Here is an 18,169-nt window from a genome sequence, read left to right on the forward strand (position 1 = left end):
TACAGCCACTGTGGCAGCCCTTCAGGAAACGCAGAATAAAGACATGAACCAGTATGGACCGGTAAGAGAGTAACCTTTATGTCTCCCTACCTGCCTGATCTGGACCATTATAGGGAACTGGGCTGTCCTTCGTACTCCCCTGTTTATTAGGGTGCATATTCTTGGGATTTTGTTGGTTTTGTTTTGTCGTTGGTTTTGTTTGGTTTTTTTGGTTTCGGTTTGGGTTTCTTTTGTGCATGAGCATGGTTAGAAATGTTTATGAGAAACTGTTGGAATGTGTGTATGTAGGTATGAGTCAGTCTCCCATGTTTTTCCCAGTAAATCTTGCCTAACTGTATTTTGTCGCTTGGAGATTGCCCCTTAAAAGAAAAATAATTGAAGATTACCCAAAGTTATGGCTGTGTCTGACATGATATATTATTGCTGCCTTTGCCAGCCCTTTGAACCTTTAAATTTGAGTACCCAGTGAAATGCTCCTGAATCTTGGAATAGGTTTTGTACTGCTTGGGTAGTTGTTTATTTTACCAGCTACAGTTGTTTGTTTGGTTTTTTTCCCTTCAAAGAAGGAAACAACAGTAAAAAAGAGATTTGCTTTTTAATAATATTGTCTATGAGAACAGCTATGCGAGATGTGCATTTCTGGTGATCCATAGCCTCCAGCATGTCATGACTTCATGTAACAATTTTTTTCTTAAAATAAACAGGGGTTTGATCAGTTCAGGTTTTTTTCATCCTTAGCTTTTTTGGCCTCCCTGAGTTTTGAAGTATATAGGCCCATATACCAGGTGGTGTAAAGAAGCACAGTGTCTTAGGAATTGTAGTGGTGTGCTGTATTTACACAGCCAACTTCCTAACCTGTCACCTTATAGTAATAGACTAGCCAATTTAAACTATTTAATTACTCACCTTAGACTTAGGTCTGTCTTTCTCTCTTAAGTCTTTTACGATTCCAATTGAATTTTTATTATAAATAGCATCACCACATATCAAATGGTGGAGGACAGTGAAGGAAAATGCGACATAAATCCTCCGCTTCTTCCCTCCCCCAGAAGCATGTTCAGCTCCCTTGTCCCATTTTAAATGCATGTCGCATTTTATTCTTTTTTTTTTTTTCTTCTTCTTCCGTTGAAGGTTTGTTCCTCTTTCCAGATGGGTCCAACTCAGGCTTACAACAACCAGTTTATGAACCAGCCTGGTCCTCGTGGCCCTGCTTCTATGCCAGGCAACATGAACCCAGCAAACATGGGAGCAGGAACCTTCCAGCATGAGTGGGCCACCCATGGGCATGAACCAACCTCGGCCTCCTGGGATGAGTCCGTTCAGCACCCATGGGCAGAGGATGCCTCAGCAAGCCTATCCAGGCCCACGCCCCCAGTCTTTGCCTATACAGGGCATAAAGAGACCGTACCCAGGAGAGGTAATAAAATAAATTATATTTTATGTACACTATTATTTTGACTGAAAGTTGCAACATGCTGGGTAATGTGTGGTGTGCATCCCTGCAAGATAGGTAACGTCTTTGTTCCAGCCTTGGTAGGAACGCTGCCATTAAAATATGAGCGGCAGCAGCTCTTCCTTTTTAGCTTCTAAAGTATTCAGGTTGGCCCTTGCTATGTTAGTCATGTTGACAGTCATTGAAACCAAGAAAGGCCTTAAACCAGCTAAGCCCTCAAAATATCACTTTAAGATTCTCATGCTGGATGGTGAATTCATAGACCTTAAGCAGACTTCCTTCTCAGGAGTGGATTTATTTAAAGTGACAACTTAAAAGAGATGTTGAAGGTGAAATACTTCATTTAAGTCCAATACCTACATGATCTGCATTTTCTTGGATGGTTTTATTGTTCTAAAGAAATACAGGGCATATGTTGTATAAACACCAATAGTAGTAACATTTATTTTAAAGACCAGTTGCTTTCCAAACTTCTTGAGGCTTGATTTTCATAGGCACTGAGATGAATATAAATCATGTTGAACTCAAATCCCTCTGTGTCAGCATTTATCTAATGTAAGTTTATTTGGAGTGTGGTATTTGTGTCTAAGTTCCCATGCTGTTATATGAGATCTGAGTGGCTTTGTAGGCAAAATTACATTGCCATTGACTCATATTATGATCTTGGACAAAACACTTAGGGTCAAAATTTTATAAAAATTTAGACAACCAAAGATGTAGACAGATGAGCTTTTGGATTTTAAAAAGTACCAATGCATTTTACTATTTAAATTGGTGTGAATCAGGCAGTAGTTGCTTTTGAGAATCCCACCAACTCTGTCTTGGCATCTATATGCACCTAAATATCTTTATGAATCTAGCCACCAGTTATTAGCTTCAGATATAATTTCCTGGTAAAATTCTGTATTAAACTGAGACTACAACAATAGCTGTAACTCCAGATATAGAGCTTTGAATATTATGATATTGCCCTGACTATAATAATGGTAGTAAGAGTTTACAGGAAAAAAAAGAGTACCATGGCATGCAGAAAATACAGCATTTATTATTGAGCTACATTTCTTTCCTGATCTGCAAACTTTTTTTTAATACAAAGAATAATCAGAAACAAAAAAAATCCACACGATGGACTTTTACAGGAGTTGCTTCTCTGGGAAGATTTTTCACTCTGTAAATGCTGCCACTTACTCTGCAATTAAGAAAACATAGAATGTGTCTTGTTCAGATAATTTTTATCTTCTGATTTCACATTTTAAGGAAGACTCTAAGTCATTTTTTGCTGCTTCAGAAGCAGGTTTTTCATTGTAAGTGAGTGTAATCGTGCTTCCAAGAAGTCAATACTGAACAGTGCCCTAAGTGTTACATGCTTGCTGGTCTGAAATTCTGCAAATCCCATAGGTGCTATTTGCTTACTGGTTTTTGAAAGCTTCATTTATGGAAACTTCTTATTAATCAGTTAATTTTTCAAATTATTATTTTATTACCTGTAAAGTTCCAATTTTCATGACTTCGATTCCAAAACTGCAGCACAGTACTAGCTAGCACAAGCAGGGTGTTTATGACTAGTAATAGCTTCTTTTTAGTTGTTAAGGTATTGCTAAACACTCTAGCACAAGGCCAGGATAGCAGTTGTGTTGAGAAGACAGACATAGTCAATACAGCTTCTATTCTCTGCCCATTTCAAGATTATTTTTTTTTAATGTCAGTTCTTCTTTCTGTTCTTCCATTCTCCATCTGGTAAAGGAGCCCCAGAGTTGGGGCTGGTAGCACTTGCAAAAACACAGAGATTTTGTGAACATTGCATCTGGTTGTAATTCTGGTTTCTTGAAACATAGTGCCCTTTGACAGTGCTGCAAGGCTGAGTGTGTGTGCGTGTGTGTTAAGGTACATGGTTATTCCTATCCCACTTTGGTTTGTGGGACTTCTATGCTTTTGAGTGAGTATTCGCCTCCAGCCATCAGGGCCCTGGTTTAGGCATGAGTGGCACTAAGTTGAGGAGCATTCACCTGCAGGGTTTTTTTGTTTGTTTTGATTCCACTATTGAATGTATGCTAATAATCAATTCAAGACAGCTGCTTGCATGAAACAGATCTTTGTCATCTTTCATTTCTGTCATGAAATAGCCGAATTATGGAAACCAGCAGTATGGACCAAATAGCCAGTTTCCAAATCAACCTGGTCAGTACCCCACTCCCAACCCTCCAAGACCCCTTACGTCTCCCAGCTATCCTGGACAGAGGATGCCAAGCCAGCAAAACACAGGGCAGTACCCTCCTCCAACAGTCAACATGGGACAGTATTACAAGGTAAGGATTGTTAGATTATCTTGTTGCATTCTGGTAGACATTTATGAATGAAGTCACATTAATGACTTCATAGGTACAGCTTTTACGTAATTAAAGGAAACAGAGAAAAAAGCACAGTGTTTTTACTAATTTTTTGGGTATCACAGAATCAAGTCAGTAAGCCAAGTTGCCTTGTAACTTCAGAGCAGTTCATAAAGAAAATTGAATGCTACTGCAGCTCATCACAGAAAATGTTGGTTTCACTTTAAAAAAGACCATGTAAAAAGAAGTACCTAATGGGATTCAGGTGTAATATTTTCACCTATTCCTGGCACCCTGGAAGAATACAACTTTGGAAATTTGTAATAAACACGTTCCACGTTGCAGCATCCCAATTTCAGACCTATAGTGGTCACTGTTGGATTAAGCCAGCGCCAATTTAAAAGCTGTTCTGCTGTAGCAGTTGTCTTTGAACTGAAGTTTACGTGACTTTCTCCGACCTCTCCCTGCCCTTTTCTCATTCTTTTCCTTCTGTGCTGCTTGTTTTAGGCAAGAATTAGAAGTCTTAAAATGTTGCCTAAAACCTGTTTTATGGATACATCTTGAGCACTTCATATTCTCCAAACCGAGTTTATACTGAGGGCCTGCTGAGGTTTGATGTCTTTGAAGTGCACACAAAGGTGTTGTTTTGCACGCAGGTACTCCAGTGAGTATAAAACCCAGGAGGACTATTGATGGTCTGACCTGCTCTTAAAGCCTTAGCTGTTGAAGTCTCTGGACTGTATTCTGTCTTTCAATGTAGGCTGAAAGAATTTAAGTTGCACATTGGTGTTGAATTGGAATTGTTCTGGTGTGCTTCACAGAGAAAACACCATTGAAAAAAAGGGGAAAACAAAACCCTTTACTACAGAGCATCTGTTCTACATGCAACCAAGCTGTCCACTGTGGTACCCAAAGGAATGCCTGTTGCATTGTGGCAGCTTTTGCAGTACACTGCCAGGAAGAACACAAGGAGGAGACAGATTCTCAACTGCTGGAATTCCAGTGCAGTCACTTATGCTAAAATAACTGCAGAAGATTTCTGTGAAGTTTTTAAGTGACAGATATTTTTTAATACATTTTACATGTGTTTATTTTAGATGGGGTTTAAGTTTTTTGCTCATAGAATAGTTCTAACAGGGAATCTGTGGTCTTTCCAATGCATCCCATACTTTTTATTCAAATATTGACCATTCTGGAAACAGTTAGAAAATGAGACTTTGCTAAGAAGGGAGATTATCCTGGCCAGGGGAAAAATTCCAGCTTGCCACAGACAGGACCTGAACCTTTGGATTGTAGTGATCGTGGGGATAGTAACTGTATGTATTAAAGAAAAAAGCAAAGGTGGTTGGAAATGTAAATGCTTAAGATTTCAGAATGCAGCTCTCTTCTTACATATTTTACAGTATCCTAGGCTAGCAGCTGCAGCACTTAGATACAGAATCAGATTGAAGTCCTGGTACTTTGGCTGTCTGTAAAGATTTTCATCGTCTGACGTTGTCACGTGTATGTGCTTATGGTACACAAGCTATTACCAGAGGGTGCTATGCAATTGCAGTTTTGTTTAATGTCAGCTTCATTCGCATCATTGTTACTGGTTTATTCTGTTAACTGCAACCATCCCCTTAATTACAAGAATCAAAACCAATGGTGTTTTAATACTATAGCTACTATTTATACTTAACTATCATTTTTCTCTTAGTTTTTCTTATTCAGCAGCAAACTAAGAACAGAATCAAATTGTAGACACAGAATAAAAGACATCCCCCGACCCCCAGAGCTTTCATTCTGAGTAGATGAGTTGGACAGCGGTGGAAGAAAGGATAGATGGAAGTAAAAGGGACACAGACATTCTAATTGTGTGTCTTTGGATTTTGTTTTTCATGTAGGCTTTTGTGCACTGGGGCTATTTTTGGGAGGAAGCCAAAGAGATAGAAAGGGCTGAGTGGGCTGGAGTGCTGTGGAAAAACTGAAGCGAATGGCTGGTTGGTTTTGGAAAGAGAGCGTTCAGAGGAACATGCTAAGTCTCTTGGCCGCCTTGCTTGTATCTGGTTGTTGTCTGAATTAAGCTGGCTGGTCTGCTGGTTTCAGTTCCTTCTTTGCTCTCCTAGTCTGCCTCTTCCCCGAAGGCCTCATGCCACATCCTGTGGTTTCTTGTTCTGGAGACACAGGGGCCGCCCTACCTTGTATGTAGTCTTTGGTGTTTAATAGCAGTGCAGTTCGCAAGGCTTATTATTCTTATATTCAGACTGCAATAACAACGTGATGTTATTTATTTTCTAGCCATCAAGGCCTGTACCTGTGGCAAATTACCCTCATTCACCTGTTCCAGGAAACCCCACGCCACCTATGACTCCAGGGAGCAATATTCCTCCATACCTGTCACCTAACCAGGATGTCAAACCACCATTCCCACCTGACATTAAACCAAATATCAATGCTTTACCACCACCTCCAAGTGAGTAGCAAACAGAATGCCCCCACAGTCATTTATTGTCCCTCTGTTCTCTGCAACATAATTTCAGAGCCTGGAAACTAGCTCTGATTTCTGCTCAGGGAGAGGCTTGGATTGCTGAGTTGTAATAGGTGGCATGCATGGTGCAGGCTCACTAGAGCCAGTGGACAGGAAAGAGAAAGATTGCTATCCCCTCCTAAAGTGGAATATTGGAAAAATTCTTCCAGGTTAAACTTGTAAGGATTTTACTCCTGAAGTATTCCTTTGATACTCTTCCTGAGGATAAAACACTCGATTTTGGATTGCGTAATGTGTGCTTGGTAGGCTTCTTTGTTATATGAACTTTCATTGTGGCCTGTTTTGTTCAAGGGCAAAACCATTCATTGAACATCACTGCAGAATAGCATAAAATGTGAATATTTATAGCGGTGTCTCTATTGTGATCCATGCAGCCTTCTTAAGAATATCCAGTAGTATGCCAAAAATTGATATATGTTCCTTTCAAAGCCATTCAGCGTCACAGCTACATTTGGCTGGCAACAGGGCAGGAATAACAAGATCTCTCTGACTGTATACTACTAGCAGAAGATGTTTGAGGTTTTGAAGTGACTGATGAACAATAGGAGATATCATTTACTAGGGAACTGGGGGAACCTTTGTGTTTTCTGTAAAATAACTGCTGCTGCATTAGCAGTTTGCAGCTGGTGTTTGGAGTTCAGGATAACTGAAAAATGAAGTAGAAGAAGGTGGCCTGCAGTATTATTTGGGCAAGAACACAGCATTTAAAGACATTTGGACTTCATAGATCGGCTGTAAGTTACTACAAAACCTCGTGTTATGAGATCAGATAGTAATTGAATACCACTGTCTTTGATCATTGGATAGTTTCAACTGATGAAACTATTGAAACTAATTGGGTAACGTTGATCCCAGTTCAAAGCAGGGAAAATAAGCACTATCACAGTTTGCCGTAATTAAGAGATTTGTTGTCAGTCTTCTGCCAACAGAGTAAGCCTGGACACAGAACCTAACCAGTAATAAAAAAACAGGAATACTTGCCATGTCTGGTTTCTGTTTGTGGCCAGAATGCTAAGGTCCTAATGTTAAGTGTGGGACGATGGAAGACTTTACTTTGCCATTGCTGTCAGTTTGAGCCCTGTCACTTGTGCCAGTTAAATGATGTAGTTACTTGTGATTTTCTTTTTTGTGTGTGTGAACCTGCTAAGTTAGACCCAGTAGCAGATCACTGTGCCATTTTTTACTATTCTGTATAAATATACACATTATTATTGCACTGCAGATGCTAAAGGGAAAGTTCACACTTTCTCTCCCTCTTCGATCCCAGCCAACCACAATGATGAGCTGCGTCTGACATTTCCTGTGAGAGATGGTGTTGTACTGGAGCCCTTCCGGCTGGAACACAACCTGGCAGTCAGTAACCATGTCTTTCACTTACGGCCAACTGTTCATCAGACTCTGATGTGGAGGTAATCTCAGCCTTGCTGCAAGGAAGTCTAGCACCCAGAGATGGAGGAGTGGCAAGCCAGATAAACTTCATTTAGATTTGCCAAGAATTTCACTTTAAAAATTGTGGCCTATATAGAAAGAATGCCCTTTAAACTTGCAGATACTCTTACCTGTCACTTTCCAGAGACAACATGTTCTACAGTGCTTGCTGATCTGTGTTGCGTCTCTTTGCCAATAGCACGTGGCATGCAGTGTCTGAAAATCACTACAGTCGCTTCCATCCTTTCTGCTCTGGGTGGAACAGGTGTGAGACGTGCATGATCAACACCCGTACAAACTTCCATTTGGGAGACTCTGAAGTCCTAGGTGCTTTGTGGCCTGTGAAGTGTTAGTTGAAGGAGTAACTATGCAGGGCTGTTGCAGTTCATGCTTAAACTAAAAGGTGCAGAGTATCTGATAATGAAAAATAACACACTAATGAAGGACTTGATTTAGAGGCTTGGTAAAATAATATGGAAAGGCAAGTGCTTAAATCCTCCAAACTTTAGAAACTAATTTCCGAAATTCGTAAATTCCCCCTCTCCTATGACTCCACAAGTGAGGACAAGTCAGAAATATCGGAGCATAGCTTTCCACATACAAAGGCTTCTGGTTTTAACTTGCAGTGAGTACTATTTTCCAGCAACGAGGAATAGTTTTCCTACGTGGTACTTTCCGGCATTTAACGCAGATCTGCATAAGTGATTCCAGGTTAGTCCTGATTCCACCATGTTCATGGGAGGGCTTTAGATTAAATGACAATCAGAGCCTTAATGGTTTTTATTTGTATATTTTCAAATACCACGAAATAATTTTGTCTCCTTGTTCTATTTTTCTCAGAAAGTATCTCAGTGTTTATCCTGGCTGGTGATTACATTGTTTAAGCCTGTCTCTGTGCAGTGTGGAGGCTGGTTAGTTGCTCAGGATCTTGTATGGAGGTTGTTTCACAGGTGTAGCAGCTGAGATGGTAAAATGCAGCACCTTAAGCACATTTTCTGTTATGCCTGCCTGAATTTCAGTTTCTTCCCAAGCCTGGAGCACATCTCCCCTGACCTTAATGGGACTCATAACCTGAAGCTTCAGCTTTTTTCCCTTTGAGGACCTTCTTCCCGTTCGCTGGAATCTACTTGAGACTTCTGTTTTCATGGTGTGGAGGGCGTGAGGTGGGCAGAGAAGTACGCTCAGTTCCCTGCCCCAGGGACGGACTCAGGCTCTAAAGATGAGGCTTGATACGGGATCACAAAATGGTCGGGGTTGGAAGGGACCGCTGGAGATCATCCAGTCCACCTCCTCTGCCAAAGCAGGGTCACCTGCAGCAAGTGGCACAGGATTGTATCCACGCGGCTGTTGAATATGTCCAGAGAGGGAGACTCCACAGCCTCTCTGGGCAGCCTGTTTCAATGCTCTGCTAAAGTATAGCAGTTCTTCCTCATATTCAGGTGGAACTTCCTGAGTTTCAGTTTGTGCCCATTGCCCTTTAAGCTGTTGCTGGGCACCACTGAAAAGAGTCTGGCCCCATCCTCTTGACACCCACCCTTTTAAGGTGTTTATAAGCATTGACAAGATCCCCTCTCACTCTTCTCTTCTCTGGGCTGAACAGACCCAGTGCTCTCAGCCTTTCTCCATAAGGGAGATGCTCCAGTCCCCTCATCATCTTCCTTGCCCTCTGCTGAACTCTCTCCAGTAGTTCCTTGTCTTTTTTGAGCTAGGGGATGCAGGAGTCCTTTCTGCCATGGTGCCGCCCCACCCTGAGGTAGCCTGGGGGTTGGGAGGGACAGGGATTGCAGGCAGACCACATCCAATAATTAACACCTAACTTTGAGGTCAATTATTGCTTACTTGCATTTCATTATTGTGGAGTACTCACAGCAGAGGGAGTTTTGGCAGTTACTTGCCAGTTCTTATTAATAAGTAATCACTACTGGGGATTGTGCTAGCTCATTCAGTAGATTTATAGTGCTGCACTGAGGCATGAGACTGTTTCTTAATATCTGTTCTTTCTTTCTTCCTTAGCTCACCAAACACATAGCCTTTATTTAAACTTATTTTAATGAAGACTCATAGGTAAACTGTGCTCAGGTCTGCTGTTTTGAAAAGCTTGTTAATAGTGGGGAGAATGGATGGTCCTGTAATGAAGTCATTTCACATTTAACTCAGGGCTGGATGGACTCCAGAAAAATGAATTAGTCACATGTGTGGATGGATTTCAGTTTTATAGAGAATGGTGGAATCAAGCCAGTTCTGAGTATTTGTCTGCCAGTTAAAATATTCGGCAAAACTTCTCACGTGTACACACATAATGAATAGCAACGCAACTATTTTTCTCCCTGCTGGGAACTTTTCATGGTTATGAGAAACAGAAAGATTGAAGGCAGGGAAAATGTCTCCTTGAAGCTGGTTCAGTCTTAGCACTGCTCAGTTATTAATAGCGTCCCACGGCGGAGACATGGCATGCTAAGAACATGAAGGTCTCCTGAGCTCTGTCACTGCTCTGTGACATTCAGCAAGCCTACTGAGAGTCCTCGGGAACACACTCGGCCTGGTTTTTGTATCAGAGGTACCAAGCCTTGCTTTCCTCTGGGTTTGGGTGACTGCAGAGTGTTCTCATGAGGTGAGAATCTCCAGTGGATCTTGCAGAGAAAGCTTTCAAAAAATTGTTAATAAAATATTGAAAAAAGGCCTGGAAAAACATCATATAGATGGATTATGTTGAAAGGTCAGGTAATTTGTATTCTATACCTTTCTTTTTAAAAAAAAAAAAAAAAAAACCCAGACATTTTCCTCCAGCCGTAAATCTTGATGTTTTGAAATACAGAAAAAACAATATTAAATCAGAATTGAAATCTCTGGTTTTGGATAAGGAAAATGGCCATTAAGGTGATGATCTCCTGAATGAGCTGTTCTTTGTGGATCTTACAAAGATACCTTCCTTCAGGCAAGATGAAGAAATGAGCACCTAGATTTTCAAGCATAAAAGATAAACATTCAGCTGTCTTTTGCTGTCATGAACAGCAGAATCCTGACAGTTCAGTTCTTCATGTTCTTTTAAATTTCTTCTTCAAATTGCTCACTCCTAACACAAGGTTAACATCCATGTATGAAACTGAAGTCATAGTCTCTACCCACTTTGTGATTAACTTAATCTCAGCCTCCTCCTTTTTTGGAGGTGTTATAAAACTAATTTTTGAGGAGCTAAATAGTGTGTGGAAGTTGTTATTGGAGAGGTGGGAGGGATTCATGCTCTGAAAGAAGGTCTAAATTTGGTAGATTTAATCCACAGCTGTGTTAATTTGGAACAACAGAAACACAGGGGGTGAGACACAGGCATCATTTTATCTTAGTTGATTTACCTGTTCCAAGGCAGGATTAGCTGTACTTGTATTTTGTCTGACAAGTGTTCATTCAAGTCCTCTTTTAAATGCTGTGAAGTAGTGAAGAATCCACAGTCTTCTGGCACAGCCCACCACAGTATCACTTTCTTGTTCCTAACTCTTAACACACAGCAAGGACCTACCTGATGTTAATATTTTTCTTTCTGCAGGATCATTCCATGGTCTAGTTTTGCAAAGTGATTTGAGACGTTCCCTTGGAAAGTCCTTTTTAAATGTAAAATATTAACAACTTTGTGGCATGCTTGCAACATTAATTCATCATGACTTGCTTCTGTTAAGGGCTTTTATGAAGAAAGTATGTTACATCTTTTACTGGCAATAATTCTAGAAAAAGAATCTGATTTGTAAAGAAAAAGCGTTCCTAGCATCAAAATGACCTCCCTCTGGCATGTGAAAGCAAAGTTAAAGGAAGATTTATTGGTTGTTGTACAGGTCTGACTTGGAATTACAGTTCAAGTGCTATCACCATGAAGACAGACAAATGAACACAAACTGGCCAGCTTCAGTCCAGGTCAGCGTTAATGCAACCCCACTTACCATCGAACGTGGCGACAACAAGACATCTCATAAACCTCTGCACCTAAAGCATGTCTGCCAGCCAGGAAGAAACACAATTCAAATTACAGTCACAGCATGTTGTTGTGTAAGTACACTGAGCTCATGGCTGCAGCTGCTGATGCTACATTTGCTATTTAGTACAGTTTGCAAATGTTACCCTAGCTGAAAGAGCCTTACTTTCGTTTTTTCCCTGTGTTTTTCTGGTAAGGTGCTTGTGTGATGATGTTCACACAGAGTGCCAATAGGGAAATTTTTGCTGCTGAATTATTGCAGAATGTAGTGGTGTCCTTCCGATGTCTCTGAAAAGGCTTGTGGTCTAGGGGAGGAAGGGAGTTTGATCTCCTACCTATTTAGCATGTTCCTGTGTAATAAGGCAGCTAAAGTGTATTAATGCAGATTATTGTGATCTAGGCTGCTGTCCAGTATTAATTTCATTTACTTGGGATATTAAGCTGTTTGATTTGACATGAGAACATCAACCCCATAATCATTGGTGGTCGTGATGATTTTTCAAATAGCTTTTCAGATGAAAAACTCATATTCCATGATGCAGTCTAGATGATGCAACTTTCCCCTTTCTCCTTTTCCATGGTTTAGTTACTCTTGGGGACAAGTACTGTATTTTTAATGCAGACTGTTGCACACATACAGTCTGAGCTTTTGACTGTTCTGTTGTCACTGACAAGAGAGCAAGCTGCTACCTCTCCCAAGGTCGTGGTTTGAGGCACTGTGACAAGATGCCATCCACCCATTTTGCTTTGCTTCACACTCATGTTTCTCTGCATAATGTCATTTATCTGGTGGTGAAGAGCAGGGGCAGCATCCTGTGAATCCACAATGAGCTCTGTGTTGAGGAATAAGATTCAGTTGGTTCCAGACACATCAGTAGCAAATTGTTTTTGCAACTTGCGACGTAGTCTGAGGGCAGCCAGGTAGGCTAGACTGTGTCAAAGAATCCAGGGTTTTAAAAATAAATCCTGATGTTAGAGATGAATGAGTCAGCCCTATGTATTCTGAATATTAAGGAGGGAGAAAATGCAGAAGATCTTTGCTTTTTTTAAAGCCCTTGTATACATTATGCTCCTGGAGCATGGAACAATATATTGCGCAGGGTGCATAATATCCCTAAGGGAGCGTGTGTGCACAGCAGAGCAGAACCAGCTTTCATATTTAAACATCAGGCTCTTACGGAAGCCATGTGTTCAAGGGAAGAATGCAGCTCTGTTCAGCGCTGTATTTACCACGTGTGTTTTGTTCTCTTGGTAACAAAGTGCGTTTTCTTTCAGTCACACTTGTTCGTGTTGCAGTTAGTACATCGGCCATCAGTTCGCTCCGTACTTCAAGGTCTACTAAAGAAACGCCTCCTCCCAGCAGAACACTGTATCACTAAGAGTGAGTTTTCATTTTGTGTGGGTGATGACTTTCCAGAATGCCTATGTTCAGTTGTGATAAGCTATTTCTACACAAGATTTACTTGCTTATTGAAAACCTTAAGCTATACTTGTCAGGAATTTCCAGAACATCATGTCCGTCGATTAAATCCTCGGTATCCTCAAATGTTGAGGGATATTGGGGTGGGGGTGACAAAGTACCAAGGACACAAGCTTGGTTCCTAACGAGGACTCTCCCATTCCAGGAAGATTTCTCTGACTTTTCTGCCATGTTTGTGTTTGACTTACCTAAAAGGCCCGTGTAGAAAGATTATTCTCTATTTAGGGCTGCTTGAAGTGCTTGTATGGCACTTTATTTGGTTGAGGGTATAGCTGATAAACATGTGTGGGATAGTTTGTTCAGAAGAATGTTCTAAATTACACAGAATATATTGTGGATAAATTGTCTATTAAATTGGCACTTAAAGGTTGAAGTGTTGGTCTTTCAGATTTCTACGTGAGAATTTAGAGTACACTTCTGTTTTCTCACACATACACATACCTTCTTCCTAAACAGTAAAGAGGAACTTCAGTAGTGTAGCAGCTTCCTCTGGCAATGCAACACTAAATGGGGAAGATGGAGTAGAGCAAACTGCTATTAAAGTGTCTCTGAAGTGTCCGATCACATTCCGGCGGATTCAGCTCCCAGCAAGGGGTCACGACTGCAAGCATGTACAAGTGAGTAGATGCCAGTGGCCTGGCAGTATTCCCTCAGCCATATGTCGTTACAGTCCATCTAGCTTGGTTATTGTATGAGAGGGCCTAATGAAATGGGATTTCTTTGTGTCTATCAACCTAAATAATTAACTATATATATAATGTTTAATGTAGAGGGAGAAAGTAAGCTGTTTGGTTTAGTCTTAAGTGCTAGTAGGCTTTTTTCATGGCAGTTTTACTTTTGTCCAACTGATTCAGTTAATACAGTGTTTTCCCTTGATTTCCTCTTTTTTCTTTTTTTTTTTTTCCTTCGTTTCTTTCTGCTACCTAGTGCTTTGATCTGGAATCTTACTTGCAACTGAACTGTGAAAGAGGAACTTGGAGGTGTCCAGTATGCAAGTAAGTGTAACCGTACTACATGAAATGGAGTTGTACACCATTTGACCAAACTGAGGTCACATTTAAGGTCATGAAGGGGAGAAAAAGGAAGTGCTAGGAAATAAGGTTTATATATTACATTTACCTAATAGCATAAAGTCCAATGAGAATTCTTGCAATATTTCATAAATTGAGGGAACACCCTGGATTATTAGAAACTTAAAAACAGATAACAAGATATTTTCTCACAAAATACATAATCTGTGAGCTGTCTTTACAGGCTATAAATGGGTTGTGTAGAGTTCAAAAGAAGCTCAAATATTTATATGGATAAGACAGGAGATGTCTACATAAACGAATGAACTGGGAGTTTGTCTTCCCCTAGGTTACAAAGTATAAGCAAGTGCCAGACAACAATATGCCATGGCAAAAAAACAGTTAGTCTATTCTAGAGTTATTTTTGTATAATTTTAATATTGTAATGCCCAAATTACTGAACTTCAAAAACATAGATACTAGGCTGTTCAGCATCCAGCTGAGCCTTAAGTAGGGATGCCAAATAACTGTCTTGGGTACTGTGCTTTGAGTCACATAGATATGCAGCTAATGGCAGCGTTCAAGGAGGGGGGAATTTTGGAGACTGCAACATTTCCCAGTAATCAGGTAGGAGATGAAGTTGGATCCTCCAAGGTCAAAGACAACATCAAGTGCAAATTAAAGTGAGAGCAGAAAGCAGGAAGGATTCTAGTCCAGAATAAGACTGATTTTAAAAAAGGTAAAAGATTTCACAGGAGCAGAAGTTTGGAGTGATTGCTTAAAGGAAAAGAGGGATACCTTGGCATACTTTCAACCTTATGTTTTGACCAGAGAGCTAGCATACTGCAGAAGAAATAGAAGAAAAAGCTTTGAAGTGGTTATAGACTGCCTGTTCTTACGTTTAACTGGGCAGAAAGAATCGCAGAACATGTGAATGGTAGTTCAGTGTCTGTAACCTACTGTGCTCGGTCCATGGGGTTACAAGTTTGTTCCAGCCTCAGCTGAGGAGCCAGGGCTGTTTAGCTCAAGCAGCTGTAGCTGTGGCATCTTGTTTTATCTCTGCAATTCTCCAGTTTAATCCCTGCTGTGCCAGCCGATGATAGGTATAAACAGCAGTGGAGATTGTCCATTCTATCTGCTTCTGTGGACATTGCAGGCTTGAGAAGAGCTTGTTTCAATGACTGTCCATGATTGATACATATCCTAAAGTGCAGGTGCTTTTTCTGAACTACCTGAATATTTTTTATCTTTAAGTTTGGCTAAAAATATCACAAGAATTGGATGTCTTGCTTCTTAATTTATGTATTCATACATCCAGGCCAAATTTTTTTGTCCTGTTTCTCTGAGTATGAGCACCAGCATTCAGATCTAAGTGCCTACATAACTAAATCATTTCCAGTTTTGTTTTGTTCTCTCCCCATCTGTGTTGATCTTAAGTAAAATAGCTATAATACGTAGTTACTTTGAAGCCATATTACCGTGTAGCTAAAAAAAAAAATCTGATTTGAAGAAAAAACAATACTAGCTGATGTCCACAGAAGAGATCTGCTATGTTTGAAAAGCCTTTAAATTGGTGATATATTTCACTGAAAAAAAAGATTTAAAGGATGTGAACAGCTTGTGGACACACACAAGTAGATGTATCCTTATCTCATGTATTTGATATAGAATACTGTTATCCTGGTAATGCAAATGTAGAACTAAAACTGTTTGCCCAAAATCATTCCTAAATTATGTTACAGACACTAAGTTGGTGGATCCCAGTCTGCTGATTTCATCACTAACCTGTCCTCCTCCCATCTCTCTCTTACACATGTGTAGCAATATTTTAACATGAGGTTTGGGTTTTTTTTTTATCTCTCTAGTAAAACTGCTCTGCTGGAGGGCTTGGAGGTTGACCAGTATATGTGGGGTATTTTGAACGCTATACAAAAGTAAGTGAACTTACTCATTTCTGATATCTAAGACTAAGCAACTAGGAGATATATTAATGAGTACTGAGTTAGTCATGCCAAAGTAGATCTTAGTGATTGAACTTGAATATTCTGTTTCAGGGCTCCTTGGTGGAGCTAGTGATACAGTGCATCAGCTTCCATCTACTTGATAGATCTTGTTTGAGTTGTCTCTTGATGGCAGCCCCACCAGTGAAGCAGAGGGAAGAGTGAGAATGGAGGATTAAATGCTTTCTCGTATTTACAAGTAGTCCCTCTGATTCATATGTGGCAGACCACATAGATATGTTTGGATTTCATTGTCTGGATAAACAGAGAAATGTGCTCTCACAGTTGCCTTTTTTAAATCTTGCTTCCAGCACACACTTGAGGAGTGAAAGATCTTGAGGTTGTATTATACTATAGCATTTCAGAACATTTGTTACTGTGCAGATTCTTACGGAAAATTCAGCAGAATTGATTAAAAAATAATAATCAATTAATGTGCTAAAATATTCACATTATTTTACAGCTCAGAGTTTGAAGAAGTTACCATTGATCCAACTTGCAGTTGGAGGCCGGTCCCTATAAAGTCAGATATTCACATCAAAGATGACCCAGATGGCATTCCCTCAAAAAGATTTAAGACCATGAGTCCAAGCCAGATGATAATGCCAAATGTAATGGAGATGATTGCAGCTTTGGGTCCTGGTCCATCACCTTACCCATCGCTACCACCTCCTCCAGGAGGCAACAATTCTACTGAATATGGTAACCAAGGTTAGTTTTACAGTTTTGTGCACCCAGGTCGTCACTCTAAAAGTCAGTGGTTCAGTCAGCTTTGTAATTCAGTATGTCAGTGCATCTTCTCAGAGAGATACATAAGGAAAGCAAATTATATGGGTGCAATTCTAAAATTCTGCATCAGTCTTTTCATTTTAAGATTCATATGTTTAGAGGAAAATATATTTTAGTAAGGAAATTGGTGCTTGTCATATTTATTGCCATGCAGCCCTCCCTGAATCAGCAAACACTGTATGTTACCTTATATATTCATTGCCTGCCACAATATACATATTTCCTCATTTTTTCTGTCCATTTTCCTTCTGTTCTGCTTTCATTCAAGTGAAGGCTCCTAGTGCTACAGTTACCAAGTAGAGAAGTAGAGAACCTGCCCCATTAACCCTGCTACTTGGGCCACTAAAGTTTAACTTGTGACCCGGTGGGTGACATTTGGTAGACCACACAGAAAGTGGATGACTTTTAAAGAGCTTTTAACTGCTTTGCAAACACCTCTGCCCTAGAAAATTACTTTTGAGTTCCTCTACGCATGTGCTGCCAGATCGAGAAACGGAGAACTAAGTACAGGCAGTGGAGATACATTTTTCAAATGACTGGTATGTTGTGAATAACTCAATTATAGTGACAATTCTGGAAATACAAAACCAGAGGCTGTTTCTTTTGCAAGTAATATGATATGACTCAGTTCAGCTCTGGGAAAAGACCAACTGTTCACACCATCAGAATCCCCAAATTGATTACAAGGTGATGTATGTGCTTTTTGCAGACGTTTAAAGAAAAATATGGATTGCATGCAAAATATGGTTAATTTGCTCCAATGACTGTAAAACTGATGACAGATGATAAAACTTTTCAGGTTTTCAAACAGATGACTGATTACTATAACAAAGCCAAGAGCACTGAATCACAAATTTTTCATTTGTTTAGTAGGAGTGAAGTGCAGTCAGAGCATGAGAACAGAGCTATCTATTCTTCATCATCTTTCTAGCTTATAATCAGGAGCAGACAGGGTAGTCATGTAAAGTGGGGTTTAGTGTTTGTGTAACAATAGCTGCCTAGACTGTTGTTTCCCTGCCTTCCCCTGTGGGTCCTGTAGCAGAGGTAGTCATTGCTTCAGAGTCCTGACTCATCAATGGCAGATGAAACCCACGCTCTCCTATTCCCCCTGCAATAGGCATATCAATGCAGATCACAAGATTATCCTAAATGTCTTTATAGGTCTGTCCCTCAGCAGGTGGCACAACTCTT

General features: G+C 40.2%; 1 protein-coding gene across 1 annotated transcript in view; it reads left to right on the top strand.

Annotated features, from left to right (window-relative positions):
- Nucleotides 1-18,169, top strand: part of LOC104164212 (zinc finger MIZ domain-containing protein 1-like) — a gene marked incomplete at its 5' end in the record, with an annotated part of 34,367 nt that overhangs the window by 4,128 nt on the left and 12,070 nt on the right. Inside the window, 12 exon segments of the mRNA XM_009703473.1 lie at nucleotides 1-61; nucleotides 1,132-1,253; nucleotides 1,255-1,417; nucleotides 3,577-3,759; nucleotides 6,061-6,235; nucleotides 7,578-7,719; nucleotides 11,563-11,773; nucleotides 12,975-13,080; nucleotides 13,636-13,796; nucleotides 14,107-14,174; nucleotides 16,055-16,123; nucleotides 16,653-16,900. The exon segment at nucleotides 1-61 is cut by the window's left edge and continues 28 nt beyond it. Coding sequence (XP_009701775.1) covers nucleotides 1-61; nucleotides 1,132-1,253; nucleotides 1,255-1,417; nucleotides 3,577-3,759; nucleotides 6,061-6,235; nucleotides 7,578-7,719; nucleotides 11,563-11,773; nucleotides 12,975-13,080; nucleotides 13,636-13,796; nucleotides 14,107-14,174; nucleotides 16,055-16,123; nucleotides 16,653-16,900 — 1,709 coding nt within the window.

The sequence above is a fragment of the Cariama cristata genome, unplaced genomic scaffold (assembly GCF_000690535.1).
Source record: "Cariama cristata isolate BGI_N322 unplaced genomic scaffold, ASM69053v1 scaffold15497, whole genome shotgun sequence".
Classification (NCBI taxonomy): domain Eukaryota; kingdom Metazoa; phylum Chordata; class Aves; order Cariamiformes; family Cariamidae; genus Cariama; species Cariama cristata.